Genomic DNA, 25385 nt, shown 5'->3' with positions numbered 1-25385 from the left:
AGTTCTTTTTACCCCTCATTTTGATCCTGCATATGTTTTATTCTGGTGTATTTTCTTCTGAGCCAATTCCACCAAGCCAATGTCCTAGCTTGATTAATTTTCTGTATGTAAATTTTTTTAAAAATTTTAAAGACCTTTTTTTTAATTTTTTTAATTTGACAGAGAGAGAGAGATCAGAAGTAGGCAGAGAGGCAGACAGCGAGAGAGTAGAAGCAGGCTCCCCGCTAAGCAGAGAGCCCAATGCAAGGCTCAATCCCAGGATCCTGAAATCATGACATGAGCCAAAGGCAGAGGCTTAACACACTGAGCCACCCAGGCGCCCCTAAAAAAATTTTTAAAGTAGGATCCATGCCCAGTGTGGACCACAATGTGGGGCGTGAACTCACAACCCTGAGATCAAGATCTGAGCTGAGAACAAGAGTCAAGAGTCAAACACTAAATCAACTGAGCTACCAGGTACCCCAAATCATTTCTTGAAGAAAAAAAAAAAAAAAAAAAAACCTGTTTTATTTGATGAATTGCTAGAGCAACTTCTCAACATGTACATTCTATAATAACAATTTTTACTTAATATTCATATCAAATATTTTGAAATATTAGCATCTATCATTGTGAATTTGGGGGGGCTCAATTTCTGCCATAATGAGTTTCCTTTCCCTAACCAATTCTTTTTTTCCCAGGTCATATTTAAAGATCTGAATTTAGTCTAGGGCAAGAAGATTTTGTCACTACCAGATTAATCAGTAACAACATCTTCCATGTGCAGTTATAGCTGGTAGATTTTATTTGTGTTACTTCTACCCTGTGAAATGACTGGAACAAAATTCTTTGTAATCAAAAGCCCATATTTCAAAACTATTTTTCTTTATATTGAGGTCACAAGTCAAATGTCATCTTTTCAAATGAATTATCCTTTATCCCTGTGATGAAAAGGATGCAAGTATTCAAATCAGAAAACAACACTGGGGACAAGTCTGGTGTGTTGGTTGGACAAAAAGAAAATCATTGTGGCTGTAGAAGTGTGGTAAAGAACAGTAAGTGGTACAGGATCTCTTAAATGCCTCAGTTCAGATGTGATGCGCCAATCTGCTCATATTTCATTGACTAAAGTTAGTCATATGGCCCTTGTTGTATAGAAAGAAGGCTACAAAGGTAACATTTTCACGTGCCAAGGATGGCAAAACATGTACAGGTGAAGATTTGTGGCTTCTACTACAAATACCTATCTTAAAGCAAAGATTACAGGGAGACAGTATCAAGTTCTTGGCTCACTGCCAACATTTGTGAGTATTCAATAAATTACAATTAATTTATGTTTTGTTGTTTTTTATGAATATATGCTAATTATGTCTTTTTTCAGGTAATCTTTAAATGTTTTTATTTTGTTTTGTTTCGTTTTTTTAAAGATTTTATTTATTTATTTGACAGAGAGCGACACAGTGAGAGAGGGAACACAAGCAGGGGGCATGGGAAAGGGAGGAGAAGGAGGCTTCCCACTGAGTGGGGAGCCCAACGCAGGGCTCAATCTCAGGACCCTGGGATCATTACCTGAGCTAAAGGTAGATGCTTAACAAATGAGCCACCCAGATGCCCCGCAAATGAGCCACCCAGATGCCCCTGAAATATTTTTTAAAAGCCATTGAGAACCCTGACCATCACTAACACCAAGTATATAGTTATATGAACTTCTTGCCTTTTGTGAAAACTGAGAAAATACTTACATATCAACCATCTTTCTAACATTTCTTCATAATTCTTTGGTGACCATCACTGACCACACTCTAAAACCATCATTGACAACACCCTAAAATTTTATTAATCCATGACAGGAAACTCGAATCATAACTACATCTAGATATTCACCACCCAACATGAGTATCAATAACCTTTTCAAGAAGTATGGTCCTCATATGACCAGGAAGGTACAAAAAAAAGAAATAAAAATAACCATGAACATTTGAAAAATGTTCAAATTAAGCAGTATGACTTTTATTCCTAGTCATGTGAATTCAATAATTCAGACTAACTTTTTTTTTTTTTTTTAAACATTTTATTTGACAGAGGGACGCCTGGGTGGCTCAGTTGGTTGGACGACTGCCTTCAGCTGAGGTCATGACCCCGGAGTCCCGAGATCGAGTCCCGCATCGGGCTCCCAGCTCCACGGGGAGTCTGCTTCTCTGACCTTCTCCTCACTCATGCTCTCTCTCACTGTCTCTCTCTCAAATAAATAAATAAAATCTTTAAAAAAAAAAAAAGATTTTATTTGACAGAGATCATAAGTAGGCAGAAAGGCAGGCAGAGTTCAGGGGAGGAGGGGGCAGCGGCGGGGGGAGGAGCAGGTTCCCTGCTGAGCAGAGAGCCCGATGCAGGGTCTAGATCCCAGGACCCTGAGATCATGACCTGATCTGAAGGCAGAGGCTTTAACCCACTGCGCCACCCAGGAGCTCCCCAGACTAACTTTTCTAATGCAAACAATTAGAAAAGTTGAACAAAACATGAAAATCATCTGATTACAGGCATTAAAGAATCACCAAGACAGAAAAAAAGAATTATTGGAAACAGATTCAGAAGAAGGAGGAAACCAAGAATGAGCTGTATTTTGGGCACTCTTTCCCTAGTGCAACTATGCAAATCTAGCGAAAGAGTTAGAAAATAAGCAAGGTTTTTGACAAGCACTTAACATAAAGAACAAAAACTAGAGTCCAGAGTCCACTAAGAAAAGGCCTATAGTTAAATACCATGTGTTTGGAATCCATACCTTGAAGGGCTCCTCCCAAGAAAGCCTAAAATAAACTATCTTTAGAATTACAGCCTAGCTTCAAATCCTCTCAGTACTTAAAACTGGATTAAGGGGCACCTGAGTTGCTCAGTCGGTTAAACCATCTGCCTTCAGCTCAAGTCAAGATCCCAGGGTCCTGAGATCAAGCCCCACACTGGGCTGTCTGCTCAGGAGGGCGTTTGCTTCTCCCTCTGCTTGCTGCCTCCCCTGCTTGTGCTCTATCTCTCTGACAAATAAATAAAATCTTTAAAATTTAAAAAAAAAAAACTGGATTATGGTGATACAGAATCACTAATGCCCCTAGTCACCTGCCAGAAGCAAGCATAAATCTTTATACTTAAACCTTAAGCTATTTCTATAACTTTTCTACTTATAATATCCAATACTCAACTAAATATGAGTAGGCATAGGGGCACCTGGATGACTCAGTGGGTTAAGCCTCGGCCTTCAGCTCAGTTCATGATCTCAGGGTCCTGGAATCAAGCGCCACATCAGGCTCTCTGCTTGACAGGGACCCTGCTTCCCCCTCTCTCTCTGCCTGCCTCTCTACCTACTTGTGATCTCTCTGTCAAATAAATAAATAAATCTTTTTAAAAAAAATATGAGTAGGCGTAAGAGGAAAGATTTTTTTTTTTAAAAGCAACCATACATTCCTCCACGGTTTTCCAGAAAACAGAGTTATCAGAAATAGACTGCAAGGAATGCCAGGGCAGCTCAGTGAAGGTCTGAATCTTGATCTCAGCTTAGGTCTTTTTTTCAAGATTGTGAATTCAAGCCCCACCTTGAGCTCCATGCTGGGCATGGAGCCTACTGAAATAAAATAAAAGGAGAGGAGAGGAGAAGAAAAGAGAGAGAGAGAGAAAGAAAAAGAGAGAGAGAGAGAAAAGATGGAAGAAAGGAAATACCCATGGCTTATGCCCATGATATACTTATACAAGAATGTTCCTAGCAGCTTTATTTGTAACAACCCAAAACTGGAAACAACCTAAATGTCCTTTAATAGAACAATGGATCAACAACCTGAGTTATATCCATGCATTTGAACACAATTCAGCAGGTGCCTGGGTGGCTCAGTGGGTTAAGCCTCTGCCTTAGGCTCAGGTCATGGTCTCAGGGTCCTGAGATCGAGCCCCGCATTAGGCTCTCTGCTCAGCAGGGAGCCTGCTTACCACCCCCTCACCTGCCTCTCTGCCTACTTGTGATCTCTCTCTCTCTCTCTCTCTGTCAAATAAATAAATAAATAAAATCTTAAAAAAAAAAAAAAAAGAACACAACTAAGCAATAAAAAGAAACTATTTAATACATACAGCCACAGGGATGAATCTCAAAATAATTATGCTAAGTGAAAGAAGCCCCCCAAAAAGCACATGCAGTATATTTATATAAATTTCTACACATACAAGTGATCTGCAGTAACAGAAAGCAAATCAGTGGCTACTCAGGGATAGAGGGTAGTATGCATGCTATAATTTAATAAAAGTTCATCAAAAGATACTTTAGTCCACATTTACTGACATGGAAAACTTTAGAATATATTTCTGAGGAAATTAACTTCTGAGAAAAAGAAACTACTCAGCAGCAGTTTTACCTCCTTTTTATAAAAATATTTTGCATATATACATTATGCTCAAGAGGATTCTGAGAGGGTACACAACAAAAATATCAATAATAATTCTATCTGGGGCACCTAGGTGGCTTAGTCATTGAGCATCTGCCTTAGGCTCAGGTCATGATCCCAGGGTCCACTCTTCATCTGGCTCCCTGTTCAGGGAGAAGCCTGCTTCTCCCTCTCCCATGCCCCTGCTTGTGTTCTTGCTCTCACTATCTCTCTGTCAAATAAATAAATAAAATCTTTTTTTAAAAATAATAACAATATTATTATATCTGACTGGCATAAATACGGGTGGCATTTTTCTCCCCATACAGGTCTGTTTTTTTAATTTACAACAAACATGGAGATCTCACATAATAAATATATTTGATAAGTAATTGTGGAAGAACAATAGCCCTTTTATCCTCTCTATTCTGAAAATAATTCTCCTTCAAAGTGATGGCTGCCAAAGGAAAGGTGGGGTAGGGTTATGGACAAAATGAGTGAATGGGAGAGGAAGGTAGAGGCATCTAGTTATGGAATTAGTAAATCACTGGAATAAAAGTATAGCTTAAGTAATATACTCAATTGTGATTGTATTACATGGTAACAGATGGTAGCTACACTTGTGGTGAGCATAGTATATCCTACAAATTTGCTGAATCACTATGTTGTATACCTGAAACTAATGTAACACTACATGCCAACTACACTCAAATAAAAATAAAAAATAAGAGATAATTGTCCTTGAAATAAAAGATCAAAGCCAAATGGGAATAGAAAAGTTCTATTTTCACTCTGACAATTTACTAATACAACACCACAGTCCAAACAGCAGGACTATTCTTTTTCTTTGTTGTTACTGCTACTAAAACAATTTTAAAAGCTTTTTATGTACTTAAACATCCGTCATAAGCTTCATTCTAAGCTTTGACCTTCTCCACACTATTTTTACACTCTGGTGTCTCGCTTTTATAGTTATCTCTGTTTATATGGCTGTCCTTCTCCCCCTTTCCTCCTGCCCCTGAAGATTTTATTTATTTATTTGAGAGAGAGCATGAGCAGGGAGGAGAGGGAGAAGCAGACTCCCTACTGAGCAGGGAGCCCAACATGGGGCTCAATCCCAGGACCTGAGAGCTGAAGGCAGACACTAAACTCCCTGAGCCACCCAGGCACGCCTGTCCTTCCCTTTTCTATGTCCTTTGAATATCTGCGCTCATCAGCACTCCCACCTTATGTTACCTTCGCTTCTTCTCACAGAAAATACCTCATGATTTTTTTTTAAATGGTTTCATTCCTTCAAAGAGCGAGACACTAGAAGATTAAAATTTCACCAATTCTACCATATCAAAACATCACATTCAGATGTCTCTCAGCTCTTTTTTTCACTAAAAGTACATAACTCTTTTATAGTTAACTATAAAACACTGCAAACCCTTTCAATGCAGTTACCCAATATTCAACATTTTATGTGCTTCATTTTGGGGTTTTCCCAACACTGTTTTGACCAAACCTTTAAACAGTAAAATAAAATGCACAAATATTTACCATAACAATTTATAATTATTTAATTTTACTTGTATTATATAAAATTTATACATTGAGAGAAAAAAATACATGTGATTCTACCACACTAACACAACTAATTTTGGTATACTTCCTCCCTTTATCTATTTTCATTTCCTTTTATTTCACAACTATAATTACTTTGCATGTATGATTTTGGTATTTGGCTTTTTTTCCCAAATATATCATAATCACCTTTCCATGTGTCTATATGTTCCAACATAACATTTTTTATAATGATCATTATGATATGATATGATATGATCAATGATTTCATTATAATGATCATTATAATGATTCCACTGTTGTTTAAGATTATGGTTGTCTTCAATATTTCATTATAAATAATGCTGTAATAAACATCATCACAGAGTAAGTTTTGCATATTTTATATTATATTCTCAGGTTAGATTCACAGTCTTCCCTACCGTATCACGAAAAAGGTGGAACTTGAAGTGTATTTTTGGTTTTTAGTTTTCTGGTTTTTTCTTTTTTTTTAAACAACAGAAATTTAGGGGCACCTGGGTGGCTCAGTGGGTTAAAGCCTCTGCTTTCGGCTCGGGTCATGATCCCAGGGTTCTGGGATCAAGCCCCACATGGGGCTCTCTGCTCAGCAGGGAGCCTGCTTTCCTTCCTCTCTCTCTGCCTGCCCCTCTGCCTACTTGTGATCTCTGTCAAATAAATTTTTTTTAAAAAATTAAACAACAGAAATTTATTCTCTCACAATTCTGGACACTAAAAGTCTGGAACCAAGCTGTTGATTTCTCCTTGCCTCTTCCTAGCTGCTGGTAGGAGGCATTCAACATCAATCTTTGGTGTTTTGTTTTTTTTTTAAAGATTTTATTTATTTATTTCAGAGAAAGAGCATGCAAGCGGGCGGGGGAGGGGGCTACAGAGGGAGAGGGAGAAACAGGCTCCCTGCTAAGCAGGGGAGCCCAATGCAGGGCTCCATCCCAGGATCACAACCTGACCAAAGTCAGATGCTTGCTTAACCAACTGAGCTATCCAGGCACCCCAGTACAGAAGATTCTGAATAGAGAGGAGAAAGAACATGCAAGACCCTGAATCTGAGCTCTGTGGAAAATTAAAAACGATATATCTCCATAAATGAAAAGAGTAAGAATAAAAATTGGAAATGGGTTGCAACAAGATAATGAAGGAATTTTATTAAGTAGCCAGGGGACACCTGGCTGGCTCAGTTGGTAGAGCATGCAACTCTTCATCTCATGGTTGGAAGTTCAAGCCCCGCAATGAGTGTAGATTACTTAAAAATAAAATCCCTGAGGGATGCCTGGGTGGCCAAGTTGGTTAAGCATCTGCCTTCGGCTCAGGTCATGGTGCCAGGGTCCTGGGATCAAGCCTCACTTCAGGCTCTGCATTGGGCTCTCTGCTCAGCCTGGAGTCCGCTTCTCCCTCTCCCTCTGTGATCTCTCTAGCTTTCACTCTCTCTCAAATAAATAAAATCTTATAAATAAATAAATGAAATGAAATGAAATCCTTGAGTGGTGCCTTGGTGGCTCAGTCAATTAAAAGTCCAACTCTTGATCTCAACTCAGGTCTTGATCTCAGGGTTGTGAGTTCGGCCCCCACACTGGGCTCTTCACTGCGTATAAAGTCTACTTTAAATAAACAAGTAAGTAAATAAATAAAATCTTTTGAGGTTAAAAAAAAAAGGAGATAATGGAGGGCATATGAAGTGTTTTTCTAATCTGAATAATGCACAGGTTAATGTAACTGATAGCTATTTCATAAAACTAATAAAAATCTTAAGGGGCTCTGAATGTGTAAATAGTACTTGTGACATATTTTTATATGGAGACCTATCTTAAACTGTAAGATTATAAAATATCCTCTATATCAGAACTTTTAACTTCCAATCTTTTCAGAATCCCCTTCTAAAAAGTGAGCCAAATTCAAGAGAATGAAAAGACAAGTCATAGACTGGGGGAAAAAATATCTTTAAGCAACATATCTGATAAAGGACTGATAAAGGATTTACCCAAAATATACAAAGAATTCTTAAAACTCAAAACTGAGAAAATGGACAACCCAATAATTTTTAAATGAGCAAAAAATCTGAAGAGACACTTCACCAAAGATGATATGCCGAAAGGGCAAATAAGCATATAAAAAAATGCTCAGCATGTTATTTTATTAGGGCACTGCAAATTAAAACAATGAAATACCATGACACATCTATTAGAATGGCCAAAATCTAAACACTGACATCAAATGCTGACAAGAATATGAAGCAACAAGAACTCTCACTCGTTGGTGGTAGGAATGCAAAATGGTACAGCCACTTTGAAAGACTCTTAGACAGTTTCTCACAAAGCTAAAGGCACTCTTCCTATACAATCCAGTAACTGTGCTCCTTGGTACTTACTCAAAAGAGTTGAAAATATATGTCCACACAAAAACCTGCATACAGATGTTTAAAGTAGCTTGATTCATAATTGCTAAAATTTGGAAGCCATTAAGATGTCCTTCAGTAGATAAACGGATTAAACTACTATGGCACATACAGACAATGAAATACTATTCACAGCTAAAAAGAAATGAGCTATCAAGCCATGAAGAGACATACAGGAACCTTAAATACATATTACTAAGTGAAAGACACCAATCTACACATACTACATATACCATAATATCAATTATAAGTCATTATGGAAAAAGCAGAACTATGGAGACAATAAAAAAGAACAGTGGTTGCCAGAGGTTAAGAAAGAGGGAGAGATGAACAGGCAGAATGCAGAGGATTTTTACGGTAGTGAAACTGTTCTGTATTTTGTTTGGACTTTGGATGATTATATGTTAATTTAGGTTCATCAGCTGTAACAGATGTCCTGCTCTGGTACAAGATGTTGGTAATAGGGAAGACTGTGCATACGAGAGTATAGGGTACGTGGGAACTCTGTACTTTCCCTTCAATTTTGCTATGAAACTCAAACTGCTCTAAAAAGTAAAGTCTATTACTTTTGAAGTAGTTGATGATATCTCAAAAGCACCTATGAGTCCTGTATGCAATAAAACAATGGTTCATCGATGCTTTGGTTTTTTTTCATTTAATGCATTATCAAATCCTAGTGTGATCACAGAGAGAGAAACATCAAAACAAGAATGCCAGAAGCCATCCAAGTTAAGCATCAAAGTCTTGAGATTTACATTACAAGAGTGCATTTGTGTGTTAAAACTTAAATAGTACATATATGATCTATGAATTTTTTATACAAATTTTACTTCATTTTTTTAAAGTTACAAAATAAAAGATAAAATCTGATTTTAAAAATAAAAAAGCATCAAAGAAAACGGTCTTTAGAACTGCAACCATGTGTGTAAATAGGGAGAAGGTAAGTGGAGAATTTAAATAGATAATTACTTTACTCAGGACAGAATATCTAAGGAACTGATATGTAATAAATGGCTCTTCAAGGGAAACTGTGTAGCTAGGAGGCAAGAATAGGACAATTTTCATCTGAACCTTGGTATCTTTTTAATTCATGAGGTTTCCTATTCCATTCAAAACAATTTAAAAATGTATATATATAGTCATGACCACTTTTAAAGTAAAAATCAACCCAAAAGTCCTGTTAACATTAAACTACCTCAGTTTGAGTGATTAAAGTCTGAACTGATAATTATATCCTTGACATTCAGAAATGTGGTCCTCAAACCAAGCAGCATTAGCATTACCTGGAACTTGTTAAAAATGCTGTTTTTACAGTGGTTATAACAATTGGATAGATGTAGATACATACATACATGTTGAAAGCTGACTTATATACCTAAAATATGTGAATTTTATCATATGTAAATTATACCTAAAAAAGATAACTTTTTTTAAAGAAAGAAATGGAGAATATCAGGTCTCACCTCTCACTTACTGAATCATAATCTACATTTGTAACAAATCTCCAGTCAGTTCATATCCACATTAAAATTTGAGATGCACAGTTTTTTTTGTTTGTTGTTTTTTTTTTTTTTTTAAGATTTTATTTATTTATTTATTTTTAATTAACATATAATGTATTTTAGCCCCAGGGGTACATGTCTGTGAATCGCCAGCTTTACACATTTCACAGCACTCACCATAGCACATACCATCCCCACTGTCCATAACTCAACAGATTTTATTTATTTAATAGAGAGAGACACAGTGAGAGAGAGAACACAAGCAGAGGGAGTAGGAGAGGAAGAAGCAGGCTTCCCAACCAGCAGGGGGCCCCACGCCGGACTCCAACTCAGGACTCTGGGATCCCGAAAGAAAGGCAGACACTTAACGACTGAGCAACCCAGCCAACCCGAGATGCACAATGTTTTATAGTATTTGTAAATATTAACATAGTTTGACATTGTAGGCAACCGTAACTCAAGTCCTTTTTTTTTTTTTTTTTTTAAGAAAGAGAGGGAGCTGAGGAGAGGGAGGAGCTTGCAGATGAAGAGGGAGAGAGTTAAACAGGATCCATGCCCAACACTGGGCTTCATCTCACGACCCTGAGATCACGACCTGAGACACAATCAAGAATTGAATGCTCGGGGCGCCTGGGTGGCTAAGTGGGTTAAGCCGCTGCCTTCGGCTCAGGTCATGATCTCGGAGTCCTGGGATCCAGTCCCGCATCGGGCTCTCTGCTCGGCGGGGAACCTGCTTCCTCCTCTCTCTCTCTCTCTACCTGCCTCTCTGCCTACTTGTGATCTCTCTCTGTCAAATAAATAAATAAAATCTTAAAATAATAATAATAAAAAATTAAAAAATTAAATTAAATTAAATTAAAAAATTAAAAATAAAAGAATTGAATGCTATACCTACTGAATCACCCCCAGTACCCCTGAAAGCTCCCCCCCCCGAAAGCTTTTCTTTAATGTCTCTCAAACTGACTATAAACTCCACACTTAAGAGCAGGGGCCATGTTCATTTTGTGCATTACTGGCACATAACAGAGGCCAGTAAATAATATCAATAAATATTTGCCAGATGAAAGGAAAAAATGGCTCACATTTCCTTACAATTATTACTAAATATTTTATTTTTACCAGAACCCCTTTCTATTCTGGCTTAATATCTACCTATCTTAACCAAAAGGTAGAGCTGAGAGCTTACAGAGAAAAGATTCATAGCATCATTTTGTTATGACTATAATGGAAAAGGAAGAAAAATAGTATCAGCCCTAGCCAATAAAGCAAAGTAGACACACGTACACATTTTTCAGTTGTTTTCTTATTGCAAGAAAGACTATCTTAATTTTTAAAAACACCTTTTTAAGGGACACCTGGGTGGCTTATTCAGGTGGGCATCTGACTACTGATTTCAGCTCAAGTCATGATCTCAGATCATGAGATCAAGTCCCAAGTCAGGCTCTGAGCTGGCCATGGGGCCTGCTCTGGATTCTCTCCCTCCTTCTCCCTCTGTCTCTCTCCCCATCGCAGCTCACACTGTAGACAAAGAAAAAAAAAAAAAAAAAAGCACCTTTTTCAGAGTTGATGTCTCATTTTATTTATTTTTTAAGATTTTATTTATTTATTTGACACAAAGAGAGAGCACAAGCAGGAGAAGCAGCAGGCAGAGGGAGAGGAAGAAACGGATTCCCTGCTTAGCAGAGAGCCCCACGCAAGACTGGATCCCAGGACCCTGAGATCATGACCTAAGCCAAAGGCAGATGCTTAACCGACTCAGCCACCCAGGTGCCCCTGACATCTCATTTTAACAAAGCAAACAAACCTTGCAAAATAAGTAATACCCAGGAAATCCTGAAATTTTAAAATGATTTTGCAGAAACCTGACTGGGTGTTATGGTCAATAAGCAAAATTACTAGCAAAATTACTAGAATTTCTTTCTGTTTCAAAAGTTTTAAAATAAAGGAGAGTTGCTAGCAAAGAAACAATGATTGGCAATGCAATCACAAAGTTGAAAGGCTGCTGTTTAAATTTAGCTGAATCAGCTCACCTCAGAACACTAAATCCTAAACTATCACGAGGGATGACAGGAAGCTACCTGATTTACACTTCAGAACTCTCAAGAAGTTCTGCAGTTGGCAGTATCAGATACTTCTAGAAACTAAAGGTGAGAACTGTTTAAAAGCCTAGTAAAGAAGCATTTAGATCCCCAGATATTCTCCCCTCTATATATACCTAAGTGACTGTACTTGCTCCAACCCACCAGAAGAGTTGAGATTTACTATCAGGAAAAAATTTAAAAGAGTATTCTCCTAAGTATTCCTATGGGAATACTTAGCATTTGAGAGCAGGGATATCAAAACTGAAAAGAGAGGGAGTTATGTAAAAGTTTACATAGTGAATTCTGCAAACTCAAATCTTCCTCTACCCCACTCCCCAAATTCTGGCAACTAAATCTGTATCTCCCAGCAGGAAATAAAAAGATCTTTCTCCGGCGGCACCTGGGTGGCTCAGTCATTGCTCGTCTTCCTTCAGCTCCAGTCATGATCCTGAGGTCCTGGGATCAAGGCTTGGGTCGGGCTCCCTGTTCAGTGGGAAGCCTGCTTCTCCCTCTCCCATACCCCCTGCTTGTGTTCCCTCTCTCTCTGTGTCTCTCTCTGTCAAATAAGTAAAATCTTAAAAAAAAAAAAAAAAAAAATCTTTCTCCAGTAACTCTTGACAAACCAAAGGTAAAAATATTAAAAACAAAGGAAGTTATCAAACCCGATCCCAGCATGATCACCCATTTTTAACCAATGGTGAACCCAACAGTCCAAAACCTCACAATTAACTACAATATTAGGAGAAAGCTAAAGAAAGCTTCTAACATGAAAGATTAAAACAAAAGTGGGGGGAGAAGCTAGAAAAAAAAAAGACTTATTCAAGGAAACAAAAACATTTTTTAACATCAGTAATATCTTTAGACATAAGAGAAAATACTGCAACCATTATAAAAAGAACCAAATGCTATGAAAAGGAATATTAAGAGACAAAAGAGCTGTTGAAATAGTTTTAATGACAGTAGAAATGAATAGGAAATGGAAGAAAAAGAGAAGAAACTAAAAGAATAGTAAAAAGAATAAGAACAGCAAAAAAACAACAACAATAAACCAGGGACACCTGGATGGCTCAATTGGTGAAGCATCTGCCTTTGGATCAAGTCATGATGGGGGGGGTGGTATTCTGGGATCAAGTTCTGCATGGGGCTTCCTACTTAGCCGGGAGTCTGCTTCTCTGTCTCCCTCTGCCCTCCCTCTCCCCTCTGCCCTCCCCCTCTCTATCTTGCTTGTCCTCTCTCTCTGTCAAGTAAATAAATAAAATCTTAAAAAACAAAAACCAAAGAGTTTAAAACAAGGCTTCCAGAAAAAGAAGAGAAATGGTGGGAATGGAAGGACTTACAATCACAAGCTACCAGTTTGGAAGAGCCTACTGTAGGTCTAGAATAATGAATACAAAAAGACCCACTAAAAGCCACAAAGTTTCAAGAACAGGAACACATGTAAGATCCCAAAAGTTCTGTGGGAGGGAAAACACCACCACATAAAAGACTGCGAATCCAAGTAGCACTAGATCCTCTGCAATCTTGAAATATAAAAAAAAAAAACAATGGATCAATAACTTCAAACTTCTGAGGAAAAATTATTTATAGTTAATCCAAATTATCAATCACGAATAAAAACATTTCAGTCATGCAAGCCCTCAGTAATATTACTTCCTTTGTACCCTCCCTTAGTGAAGATGCCCCTAGAAGATATACTTCAACAAAATTAAGGGGAAAAAAAAAAGAGGTGAGATCCAAGAATAAAGAGATCTAACACAAAGAAGAGAAAAAAAGGCAATCCTCAAAATGATGGAGGAAGATAAATTCCAGGACATCTGTGGTGCATCATACAAAGCAATCAATACAGATTAAAGCATCTCAAAAGGCCCAAGGAGAGAGATTTTAGATAACTGGCAGAACTAGTTGAGTTTGAAATGAACAACAAGATTATTATTAAAATATTATTAAGTTCATTTACACAGTCAAAATGAAAGCACTGAATACTGACTTCACCAAAACTACAATGTAACAAGATAACAGGAAGATGCTAGGTGAGTGGGAAGTGTGTCTGAGCCGGCAGGCAAATGTAATAGATTAGGTCAATCCCCATTTTCATAACAAGAAATCAAGAAATATAGTCAAATATTTTAATCAAAAAAAAATAGTAGTAGGGGCGCCTGGGTGGCTCAGTGGGTTAAAGCCTCTGCTTTCGGCTCGGGTCCTGGGATCGAGTCCTGCATTGGGCTTTCTGCTCAATAGGGAGCCTACTTCTTCCTTTCTCTCTCTCTGCCTGCCTCTCTGCCTACTTGTGATCTCTCTCTCTGTCAAATAAATAAATAAAATCTTTGAAAAAAAAGTAGTAGTAGGATTTCTTTACAAACATGAAGGCATATTCCTTAGGGCTAGGTTGGGCTGCAGGAGACCAGAAACCTCAAGAGCTTAAAATGGAATTTTTTTTTCTCTTCCACATAAATGAAGTAATTTTAGGACTGGTATGGCGAATCCATGATTATCCTTTCATTCTCAATCTTTAACATAATAGTTTGTACTTCCCAGTCCAAGATAGCAGCTCAAATTCCAACTATAACATCCACCTTTTTTTTTTTAGTTTCATTTATTTATTTGCCAGAGAGAGAGATCAGAAGTAGGCAGAGAGGCAGGCGGGGGGGGTGGGGGGAAGCAGGCTCCCTGTTGAGCAGAGAGCCCAGTGTGGGGCTTGATCCCAGGACCCTGAGACCACGACCTAAGCCAAAGGCAGAGGCCCAACCCACTGAGCCATCCAGGCGCCCCAAACATCCACCATTTTTTGTTAAAAGATTTCATTCATTTATTTGTCTCAGAGAGAGACAGAAAGTACAACCAGGGGCTGTGGCAGGCAGAAGGTGAAGCAGGCTTCCCCTAAGTAAGGAGGTGGACAGAGGACTCAATTCCAGGACCCTGGGATCATGACCTGAGCTGAAGGCAGTTGTTTTAACTGACTGAGCTACCCAGGTATCCCTAACATCCACCTTTTAACCAGCAGGAAAGAAGGTTAATGAAGGCTCTGCTCCTTACTCTTAAAAAACACCTCCCAGAACTCATAGGTGACTAACTGTTCAGTACTTAGTCATACCGCCACAACTAGCTACAAGAAGACTGCAGCATGTCTACATTCCAGGTAGCAATTACCCTGCTAAAAACCAGAGGCTCTATTTCTGAGGAAGGGGGACAGCCAGTAGCCTCTGCTACGAGCAGTAAATATCAAAAGAATCAGCTTTAAAAGTTTCCAGAGTTGCCTCTGGGGATGAGAAAATCAAAAGGGGGTGATGACAGAGTAGTGGAGAACAATACTGGGTTTTTAATATGCTTCGGAGAACTATTCGATTTTAAGCTATAAGAATATATAACTTGATTTTTAAAAATGTTTAAAGAATCATGGGGGGGGCGCCTGGGTGGCTCAGTGGGTTAAGCCACTGCCTTCAGCTCAGGTCATGATCCCAGGGTCCTGGAATCGAGTCCTGCATCGGGCTCTCTGCTCAGCAGGGAGCCTGCTTTCCTCTCTCTCTCTGCCTGCCTCTCTGTCTACTTGTGATCTCTGTCAAATAAACAAATAAAATCTTTAAAAAAAGAAAAGGAAAGAAAAGAAAAGAATCATGGGAAAAGTAAGTAGGAACAGAGCCACAACTTCTGTTTCTGAAAACGTCTTTTTTTTTCTTTTGGGGGGGGTGCAACAGATAGAGGTAAGAACTGTATAAAATCAAAAGTAAGCCGGGGGCGCCTGGGTGGCTCAGTGGGTTAAGCCACTGTCTTCGGCTCAGGTCATGATCTCAGGGTCCTGGGATCGAGTCCCGCATCGGGCTCTCTGCTCGGCGGGGGGCCTGCTTCTCTCTCTCTGCCTGCCTCTCAGTCTACTTGTGATTTCTCTCTGTCAAATAAATAAATAAAATCTTTAAAAAAAAAAAAAAAAGTAAGCCATATCAGTACAGTAGTGCCCAGTCTTTAAGGCAGTGATTTTAACTACTTAGAATATATTTTTTTTAGGCAACACAAGCTCAGGGCAGGCCTGGTGGGCAGCAGAAAGGAAGGCAAGTTGGAATGTGCTTAGCTGGACGCCACAGCTGTGCAGCCATGAATCTGTAGCGGCTGCGGAAGTGTACTGGCCAGTAGGTGGACCAGCCACAGTATCAAGGTGCTCTATTCTGTGCAGAAAAGAGGCTTCACTCCCTCACAAGGAACTCCAAGACATATATTGGTTGTCTATGTCTTTATCTGACAGCGCAGTATCACAGAGCAGCTCATATACTTCTGTCACAAAACCAGACAAACCGTATCAGCAGGCTCTTGATATTCTTGATAAGGAGAAGCCAATCAACTAAAGGTTATCTGAGAAATACCTGATAAAAGTGGCTGTAAAGACCCCTCCAATGACTGGAAAATGCCATAGTCCTCGAATAAGCTCCATTTGTCTCTAACAGGGAAAATCTCAGATGCCCTGGATAACCCTGCCCTAGCAACCTATACTTACAAAGACATTTTGAAACTCCATGCCTACTGTTTTGAAGCATTTGCTCTTCTATTGTCACACTACATGTTGACAGCCTAAGGAAAAAATTAACTGCCTGAGTCACTACCTCTTAACATTGCTCTGAACTGAAGAACAAGAATTGCTATGCTTCCTATTTGAGAACACATTTTAAGTATAATAATCCTAGTGAAACTGTACTCCCTGCTTATGTAGATGGTTTGCAAGAGAATGTGGATGTGATAGTGTCTTTAGCTAAAAGACATTATTATAATTGTGATTTTTTAAATGTGCTACAGGGGCACCTGGGTGGCTCAGTGGGTTAAAGCCTCTGCCTTCGGCTCGGGTCATGATCCCAGGGTCCTGGGATCGAGCCCCCCATTGGGCTCTCTGCTTGGCGGGGAGTCTGCTTCCCCTCCCCACCCCCCACCTGCCTCTCTGCCTGCTTGTGATCTCTGTCAAATAAACAAATATAATCTTTTTTTACAATTTATTTATTTATTTGACAGACAGAGAGCACCAGTAGGCAGAGAGGCAGGCAGGGTGGGGGGAAGCAGGCTCCCCGCCGAAGCAGAGAGCCCGATGCTGGACTCGAGCCCAGCACCCTGGGATCACGACCTGAGCCGAAGGCAGCGGATTAACCCACTGAGCCACCCAGGCGCCCTAAACAAATAAAATCTTAAAAAAAAAATTATTTTTAATGTGCTACAAACTGGACACCTGGGTGGCTTAGTCGGTTAAACATCTGACTTGATTTCCATTTAGGTCATGATCTCAGTGTTGTGAGATGGAGCCCCACGCAGGGCTCCCCCACGACAAGGAACCTGTTTAAGATTGTATCTCTCCCTCTCCCCCCTCCCCCACCCACCACACGGTCAGCATGCTCAATGGTTGGATGGATGGATGAATACATGAATGAATGAATGAATAGTGCTACAAGCTTACTTCTGTAGTAATGGTGAAAGATTCTTTCCATGCAAACTATTTACCTGAACTTACAAGGGACACTTGTAGAACTGAATAAAGCAAATGAACTTTTGTCTTTCTCATTAATTGGTGTTCAATCCTGTGTCTTGTTTTGCAGTGGGATGCTATTATCTCATGCTTGGTCATAAATATGAACTTGCCAGAAGGTATCTCAGCGAAATAACAACAGTTGAGAAGATGTACAGGCCAGTGTGGGTAGCATACAGGCACTTGTGTGCAGCTGAGGGTGAGCATGACCAGGCCATGGTTGCTTACTTCATAGGAGTGGAGGTGATGAAAGGGTCATTTGCCAATGCTCTACACTGGATTATAATATGGGACTGACCAACAACTCAAAATTGGCTGAAAGATTCTTTGGCCAAGTGCTAAATTTTGCACAAACTAAGCATTGCACTAGAACATCCTTTTGTTATGCACAAGGTTGGTATGCTTGCATTTCAGAATGGAGAATGGAAAACAGAACAAAGGTTTCTTGATGCTCTGGAAAAAATTAAAGCAACTGGGAGCAAGGTAACAGATGACAAATGGAAACCTTTGTTGAACAACTTGGGACATGTCCACAAGAAGTTTTAAAAAGTATGCCAAGGGGGCGCCTGGGTGGCTCAGTCATTAAGCGTCTGCCTTCAGCTCTGGTCATGATCCTGGGGTCCTGGGATCGAGCCCCACATTGGGCTCCCTGCTCAGCAGGGAGTTTGCTTCTCCCTCTCCTGCTCCCCCTGCTTATGTTCCCTCTCTCGCTATGTCTCCCTGTGTCAAATAAATAAATAAATTTTTTTAAAAAATTATGCCAAGGCACTGGATTATCACCATCAGGCACTGGTGTTAATTCTTCAGAACTCATCCACTTACTCTGCGATGGGGTATATCCACAGTCTGACGGGCAAATTTGAAAATGATGTTATAACCACAAAGCCCTTAGTTTCAAACAATATTTTCTGTTGCAGTGCTTGGTTATTACACTGAAATGTACATTGGTGATTCTGAAGCTTACACTGGAGCAGACATTAAAGACAAATTAAAATGTTATGGGGCGCCTGGGTGGTTCAGTGGGTTGAGCTGCTGCCTTCGGCTCGGGTCATGATCTCAGGGTCCTGGGATCGAGTCCCACATCAGGCTCTCTGCTCAGCGGGGAGCCTGTCTCTCTCTCTCTGCCTGCCTCTCTGCCTATTTGTGATCTCTCTCTGTCAAATAAATAAATAAAATCTTTAAAAAGTAAAATAAAATGTTATGAATTTGATGTGCATCACTGAAAACACCAAAAAAAAGCTACTTCACTTCCAAAGGATTTCAGAAAATTTGTAGTAGGAAAACAGATTGCAGAGGAAACGGGGTTTGCACTACTGGAAAACTCCAGATTCCAGAATTTCCTTGGCAGAAACCTTTGAAACTGAAATGAATTAAAGTGACATGATGTTAAGAGACATCTATGTCAGACCACAGTTGATGATTCCAAACAGGTCTCAATTCCATTTTGTCTTGGGGTAAGTCAGTGATTCCTCAGATCCTTGCCATGCCTAAGAACTTCCCATTTCTTTCTTTCTTTTTTTTTTAAGATTTTAATTATTTATTTGACACAGAGAGAGAGAGAGAGAGCGTGCACAAGCAGGGGGAGTAGCAGACAGAGGGAGAAGCAGGCTCCTCGCTGAGCAGGGAACTCCATCCCAGCATGCCAGGATCATGACCTGAGCTGGAGGCAGATGCTTAACTGACCGAGCCACTCAGGCACCCCAAATTTCTCACTTTTTTAAAAGATTTTATTTATTTATTTATCAGAGAGAGAAAGAGCCAGCAAGCACAAGCAGAGGGAGCAGCAGGCAGAGGTAGAAGCAGGATCCCCGCTGAGATGGGAGCCCAATGTGGGACTTGATCCCAGGACCTTGGGATCATGACCTGAGCCCAAGGGAGACACTTAACCAACTGAACCACCCAGGTGTCCCAACTTCTCACTTTTTAACAGGAATCCAGACTATACCTTTACATTTAGGTATGGAGACCTGCCATATAGACTGGATTATACACACCTTAGCAATAGATATTTTCTGATTCTACAAAGTAATTACACACAGAGGAATAAAGAAGGTAAATTGTCAAAAAAAATTTTTTTTTTCTTTTTTTAAAGCTTCTGTTTGGGGGCGCCTCAGTGGCTCAGTCATCAAGAATCTGCCTTCAGCTCAGGTCATGATCCCAGGGTCCTGGGATGGTGCCCCACATCAGGCTCCCTGCTCAGCAGGAAGCCTGCTTTCCCTCTCCCACTCCCCCTGCTTGTGTCCCTGCGCTCTCTCTCTCTTTCTCTGTCAAATCAATAAATAAAATCTTTTTTTAAAAAAAAAACTTAAAAAAAAAAAGAGCTTCTTTTTGTTTCTGACTGTGTTCCTGATTCTTTTTTTTTTTTTTTAAAGATTTTATTTATTTATTTGACAAACAGAGATCACAAGCAGGCAGAGAGGAGAAGGCAGACTCCCTGCTGTGCAGAGCCTGATGCAGGCCTTGATCCCAGGACCCTGAGATCATGACCTGGGGCCAAAGGCAGAGGCTTAACCCACTGGCTCAGTGGCTCAGTGAGCCACCCAGACACCCCGTGTTCCTGATTCTATTGAGAAACAAAAAGTTATAACAAATCTCTAAATCACAGAATCTACCAATACTTAAATATTAATCTATCAATATTAAGAGCACAGTGATTACTTTGGGGACAGTCTGCAATTGATTTTGTTAAAGAGCACTTTTCTCACAAGAGGTAAGAATTACTACTGACCTAAGATATTACTAATAGTGAATCATAGTATAATTTAGTTTATCAATACTTTTTTGTTGTTGTTACATAAATTAACCCATTTATTATACGCTAGCAATGTTTCAAACGGCGGCGCTTCTACTGGTCTTTCAACTCCTTCAGTCTTCTGAATGCAGACTTTACTGTGACAGCAGAAGTGGTGTTGTAGGTCCAGGCGCCACCAGCGACGGTTTTCATGCAGGAGCCACAATGCCAGATCCCCATAGCTCGTCTTTTCATCTTGGTTTTGCCACAGAAGGAGCAAGTGTACTTGGCGTGCTGGCGTATCTCAATCTTCTTCACCATCTTCCTGAGGGAGGCACCATAACGGGTCCCATATTTGCCCACGATTCCGACCTTCTTGGTGCGTTTAGCCATGTCAACTCAAACCAGGTCTGAGCCCCGAGAGGAGTTTATCAATACTTTTAAGATAATTCATAGATCAAGATTCTCCAATAACTACCAAAAAAGCACATTTGGTCTTTTGCCCCCTTATCAGGCTGACTCTGGATGAAAAGTCTAGAAAAGCACTGCATAAAAATACAAATCTACTTGTTTGTCAAATTCTTTAGAGGAAATGGTTATAAATATTTGAAATATAAATAAAAGAGAGAAAAAACAAACACACTGTAGCAAAAGCAGACAAGTTAATGTCACATCTATGAAAATATATTATCCCTTTTTCATAAACAAAAGAGAATAATGTTGAATAATATTAGACTTTCCTAGTTAAGCTGCATCAATATTTTAATGTTTAGTTAGATTGTTATTATTTCCTCTCATTTTCCAATTTTATTGCTATCTGTAACCATTTCTAAATGCTGTGAACAATGAACAATTTTGTTAAAAAGCTGCTTTTCTGGGCAGCTGGGTGGCTCAGTAGTTAAACATTTGCCTTCAGCTCAGGTCATGATCCCAGGGTCCTAGGATCGAGGCCCACATCAGGCTCCTTGCTCAGCAGAAAGCCTGTTTCTCCTCTCCCACTCCCCTGCTGTGTTCCCTCTCTTGCTGTGTCTCTCTCTGTCAAATAAATAAATAAAATCTTTAAAAAAAAAAAAAGAAAAGAAAAAAAGCTGCTTTTCCTGGGGTGGGGGAGAACCAGTTTGACTAATTCAAATTACAGAAAGAAAACTGGCCCATGAAATTAAGAGAATTATCTAAGATCATACATAACTAATAGGTAACAGAGCCATACACCTGGGTCTCTTCACTTTAATACTGGGGAAACTATGTCAAATAAGGGATGCACAACCTCGGGGCGCCTGGGTGGCTCAGTGGGTTAAGCCGCTGCCTTCGGCTCAGGTCATGATCTCAGCGTCCTGGGATCGAGCCCTGCATCGGGCTCTCTGCTCCACAGGGAGCCTGCTTCCCTTTCTCTCTCTCTCTGCCTGCCTCTCTGCCTACTTGTGATCTCTGTCTGTCAAATAAATAAATAAAATCTTTAAAAAAAAAAAAAAAGATTCTCTCTCCCTTTCTCTCTGCCCCTCCCCCTGCTCACTTGCTCTTGCTCTCTCTCTCTCTCAAAAAAAAAAATTAAAATAAAAAAAATTTAAAAAGGGATGCACAACCTCTATTAAATTCTCTGGTGAATAATGCCACAAGCAAAGTCCCTGTTCTTCCCACCCAGCTAATCAATTAATCCCATTTACATCAACTAAGTGAATTATTAAGCTTTACTTAAAGGATGTAGAGGTGGTAGTATTAAGCTACTCGGGCTCTTTCCAATTGCTAGAACTATATGCAGATTCATTTAAATTACTTCACAACCATAGTTTAGTGCAAGAATATGTGGGATAGTATAGAAGCTCAAAAGACTCCACAATTAGGCCTCACTGAAAACTGGAACACTAAACAGAATAAAATAAAACTGGTATCCAGGGGTGCCTGGGTGGCTCAGTCAGTTAAGTGTCTACCTTCTGCTTGGGTCATGATCTCAGGGTCCTGGGTCAGGCTCCCTGCTTAGCTTTTTGGTGCTACTCCCTCTGCTACTCCCTCTGCTACTCCCCCTGCTTGTGCTCTTTGCTTGCTCCCTCTCAAATAAATAAAATCTTAAAAAAAAAAAAAGTAAGGAAGGAAGGAAAGAAACCACTGGTATCCAGTAAGAACTCTAAACATTGTCATAATTGTTTCCTGATTCTGCCTCTACTATACAGTGGCTATGTTTTATTCTCCACTAGGACTACTCTTTCTACTGCATGGTTTCTATTGTCCTGAGCTTCTGCTGTTTTCTCTGGTTCATATTCAAATTTCCGAAGGGAAAGGATTACATTGAGGGAATTCACCATTCTGTAAGACAGAACTACTGTACAGTTCTTAGGTCAGCCTCATTTATAAGCTAATGGCCTACATATATATCTCTGATGCTAATCCGTGGTCTGATTAATTGTGGCAGAGTAGAAAGGACTTATGATACAAAATGTAACAACTGATGCAAGCCCTTTTTTGTTGTTCTTGTTGTTTTCAGAAACAGGCTGCAGCTTTCTCTCACACTTTGAGCATTATGTGTATTGATATACATTTGATTTATAAAGCAAAAGCTCTTTAGGTAAATTCAGACTTAAAAATCTAGCCACCCTCTCCAGGGCATGGTCTCTCACCATATTGTCACCCCCTAGACACACACTCCTACACAGATCTCAAATGGTAACGACACCAACCTTCAGCCACCCCAGTGTTTTCTACTCCTGAGTGCAGAAGAGTTAACAGCCTCTTTGATAATAATCAAATTAATTTATTTTAATATATATTTAATATATTATACATGTGTAATGTGTATATTATTATATGTATATGTGTATATGTATATTATATACATATATGTGTATATTATTTGTATAACAATGTAATATATATTATTTTGATAATAATCAAAATATTGATACCTTTTCTCTGAATTGAGATTCTCCTTTGAACCCACATTAATTCCATATTTGTACTAATATTAAGTCTAACACATGAATTATGCTAGATAAAATTATTCATGTATAAGATAATTTCCTATTATAGAAAAATGATTGCCCTTGGGCGCCTGGGTGGCTCAGTGGGTTGAGCCGCTGCCTTCGGCTCAGGTCATGATCTCAGAATTCTGGGATCGAGTCCCGCATCGGGCTCTCTGCTCAGCGGGGAGCCTGCTTCCCTCTCTCTCTCTCTGCCTGCCTCTCTGTCTACTTGTGATCTCTGTCAAATAAATAAAATCTTTAAAAAAAAAAAAAGAAAAGAAAAATGATTGCCCTAACTGGTACACCCAAACATCTTCTAATAGAAACATAGGTAGTTTTACAGGTTGCAACTTACTTAGTAGTTACTGTGTCAGATACTGGACTAAGCACCCAAAAGGAAATATCAAGATTAGCAAACTGAGACCTGTAAAGATTGTTTTGTTGTTGTTTTTTTTAAGATTGTATTTATTTATTTGAGAGACAGAGAGAGCATGAGCAGGGGGAGGGGCAGAAAGAAAGGGAGAAGCAGACTCCCGGGTGAACGTGGAGCCTGACATGGGGCGGTGATCCCAAGACCCTGAGATCATAACTTGAGCCAGTCAGAGACTTAACCAACTAATCCACTGACCTACATACGTATCACCCAGGTGTCCCAAGATTAAGTTCTTATGTAAAATCACATATGATAAATAGTAGTGCTGAAATTAAAATCCTATCTATGTAAGCCAAAGCCCGTATTTTCAACAATCATTGGTCTTCTGTCAATGACCGCTAAATAGAATTACCAAAAGCATTCTGTAACACTAACCAAAAAAAGAAAGAAAATTCCTACCTTACTCTAAGGCAATACTTCCCAAAACACTGCTCAGTGAGATATTATCTATTATATATTAGAAGTTCTGTAATCAAATAAGTGTGGGAAATGTTATTCTAAAAAGAGCTCATCAAGCTTTCATATTGCAGGGATTCTCACAACCACACTATAAATCTACAAGAAGTAAACACATTAGACAGAATTTTCCATACATATTTCACCGAAGTTACTACTCTTCACTGGCCATTGCCTAGAACTATTTTGTGGAGCACACCTTAGAAAATATTTGTCTGGTAAAAAATTCACATGACCTTTTTTTTTTTTTTTTGATAACTCACCTAAACTAGTCAATCAGTAAGTCTTATGACACCTGCTGACTCATACCCCACTTCTGGTGAAAATGTCATGGCCACACTGAGGGCCAATGGCCATGTTTTGGATAAAGTCGCTTTCCCGCTGTTCAAAAAGTACTCAAAGGGCAATCCATTCACTTATGTGGTCTACCTCAAAAAGGTGAGAAAAGGCAAGATGATTTATCCCAAGAAATGGAAGAGAGCAGAGGGGCCAGCAGAGCCATACAGGGGCAGTGGAACAGCTAGTGGATGTCACAATGAAACAGGAAACCCTAGGGCGCCTGGGTGGCTCAGTGGGTTAAGCCGCTGCCTTCGGCTCAGGTCATGATCTCAGGGTCCTGGGATCGAGTCCCACATCGGGCTCTCTGCTCAGCAGGGGGCCTGCTTCCCTTCCTCTCTCTCTGCCTGCTTCTCTGCCTACTTCTCTGCCTACTTGTCTGTCAAATAAATAAATAAAATCTTTAAAAAAAAAAAAAGAAACCGGAAACCCTAGAGAACAAAGAAATCGGCGAACAGGAAAAAAAGGGGACTTGGGGGCACCTACGTGGCTCAGTGGGTTAAGGAACTGCCTTCGGCTCAGGTCATGATCCCAGGCTCCTGGGATCGAGTTCCCCATGGGCTCCCTGCTCAGTGGAGAGCCTGCTTCTCTCTTTCCCTCTGCCTATCACTCTACCTACTTGTGCTCTTTCTCTCTGTCAAATAAATAAATAAAATCTTCAGGAAAAAAAAAGGGGGGGGGGAGTTGAACAGAGAAGACCTGCAGAGATAAGCAACAGACAGGCTATGCACCTGCATTTGGGAGCTAGTGCTAGCTCCTATGAACCAAGTCCTTGGATTTCTCCATCTTTTCTGTACCTCTTATAATAACGTCCCTCTTTTTCTTGGGACCAAACTCATTTAATTTCAAAAAAGGAAAATCTAATTCATTTCACTAAAATGAAGCTACACAGCTCAGATGTTAAAAGAATACAGGGGCGGGGCACCTGAGTGGCTCAGTGGGTTAAAGCCTCTGCCTTCGGCTCGGGTCATGATCCCAGGTCCTGGGATGGAGCCCCGCATCGGGCTCTCTGCTCAGCCAGAGGCCTGCTTCCTCCTCTCTCTCTGCCT

At 39.8% G+C, this 25385-nt stretch overlaps 2 protein-coding genes and 1 pseudogene across 4 annotated transcripts in view; 1 reads left to right on the top strand and 2 right to left on the bottom strand.

The window, feature by feature from the left end:
• Positions 1-25385, bottom strand: part of SBF2 (SET binding factor 2) — a 468206-nt gene that overhangs the window by 403918 nt on the left and 38903 nt on the right. The gene's annotated exons all lie outside the window — the stretch shown is intronic.
• Positions 16019-18843, top strand: LOC106005723 (annotated as a pseudogene).
• On the bottom strand, positions 19928-21087 carry LOC101676887 (60S ribosomal protein L37a-like). Its single transcript, XM_013055813.2, has one exon. The coding sequence runs from the start codon at positions 20548-20550 to the stop codon at positions 20272-20274; it is 279 nt and encodes a 92-aa protein (XP_012911267.1). The 5' UTR covers positions 20551-21087; the 3' UTR covers positions 19928-20271.

The sequence above is a fragment of the Mustela putorius genome, unplaced genomic scaffold, assembly GCF_011764305.1.
Source record: "Mustela putorius furo isolate JIRA1106 unplaced genomic scaffold, ASM1176430v1.1 tig00003859_pilon_pilon_pilon, whole genome shotgun sequence".
Classification (NCBI taxonomy): domain Eukaryota; kingdom Metazoa; phylum Chordata; class Mammalia; order Carnivora; family Mustelidae; genus Mustela; species Mustela putorius.
Note: the sequence above shows the minus strand (reverse complement) of the source record. Positions and strands in the feature narration are given on the sequence as shown.

Excerpts from the sequence above, each read along its gene's own strand:
- LOC101676887 (XM_013055813.2), bottom strand. The coding sequence starts at position 20,550 with ATGGCTAAACGCACCAAGAAGGTCGGAATCGTGGGCAAATATGGGACC.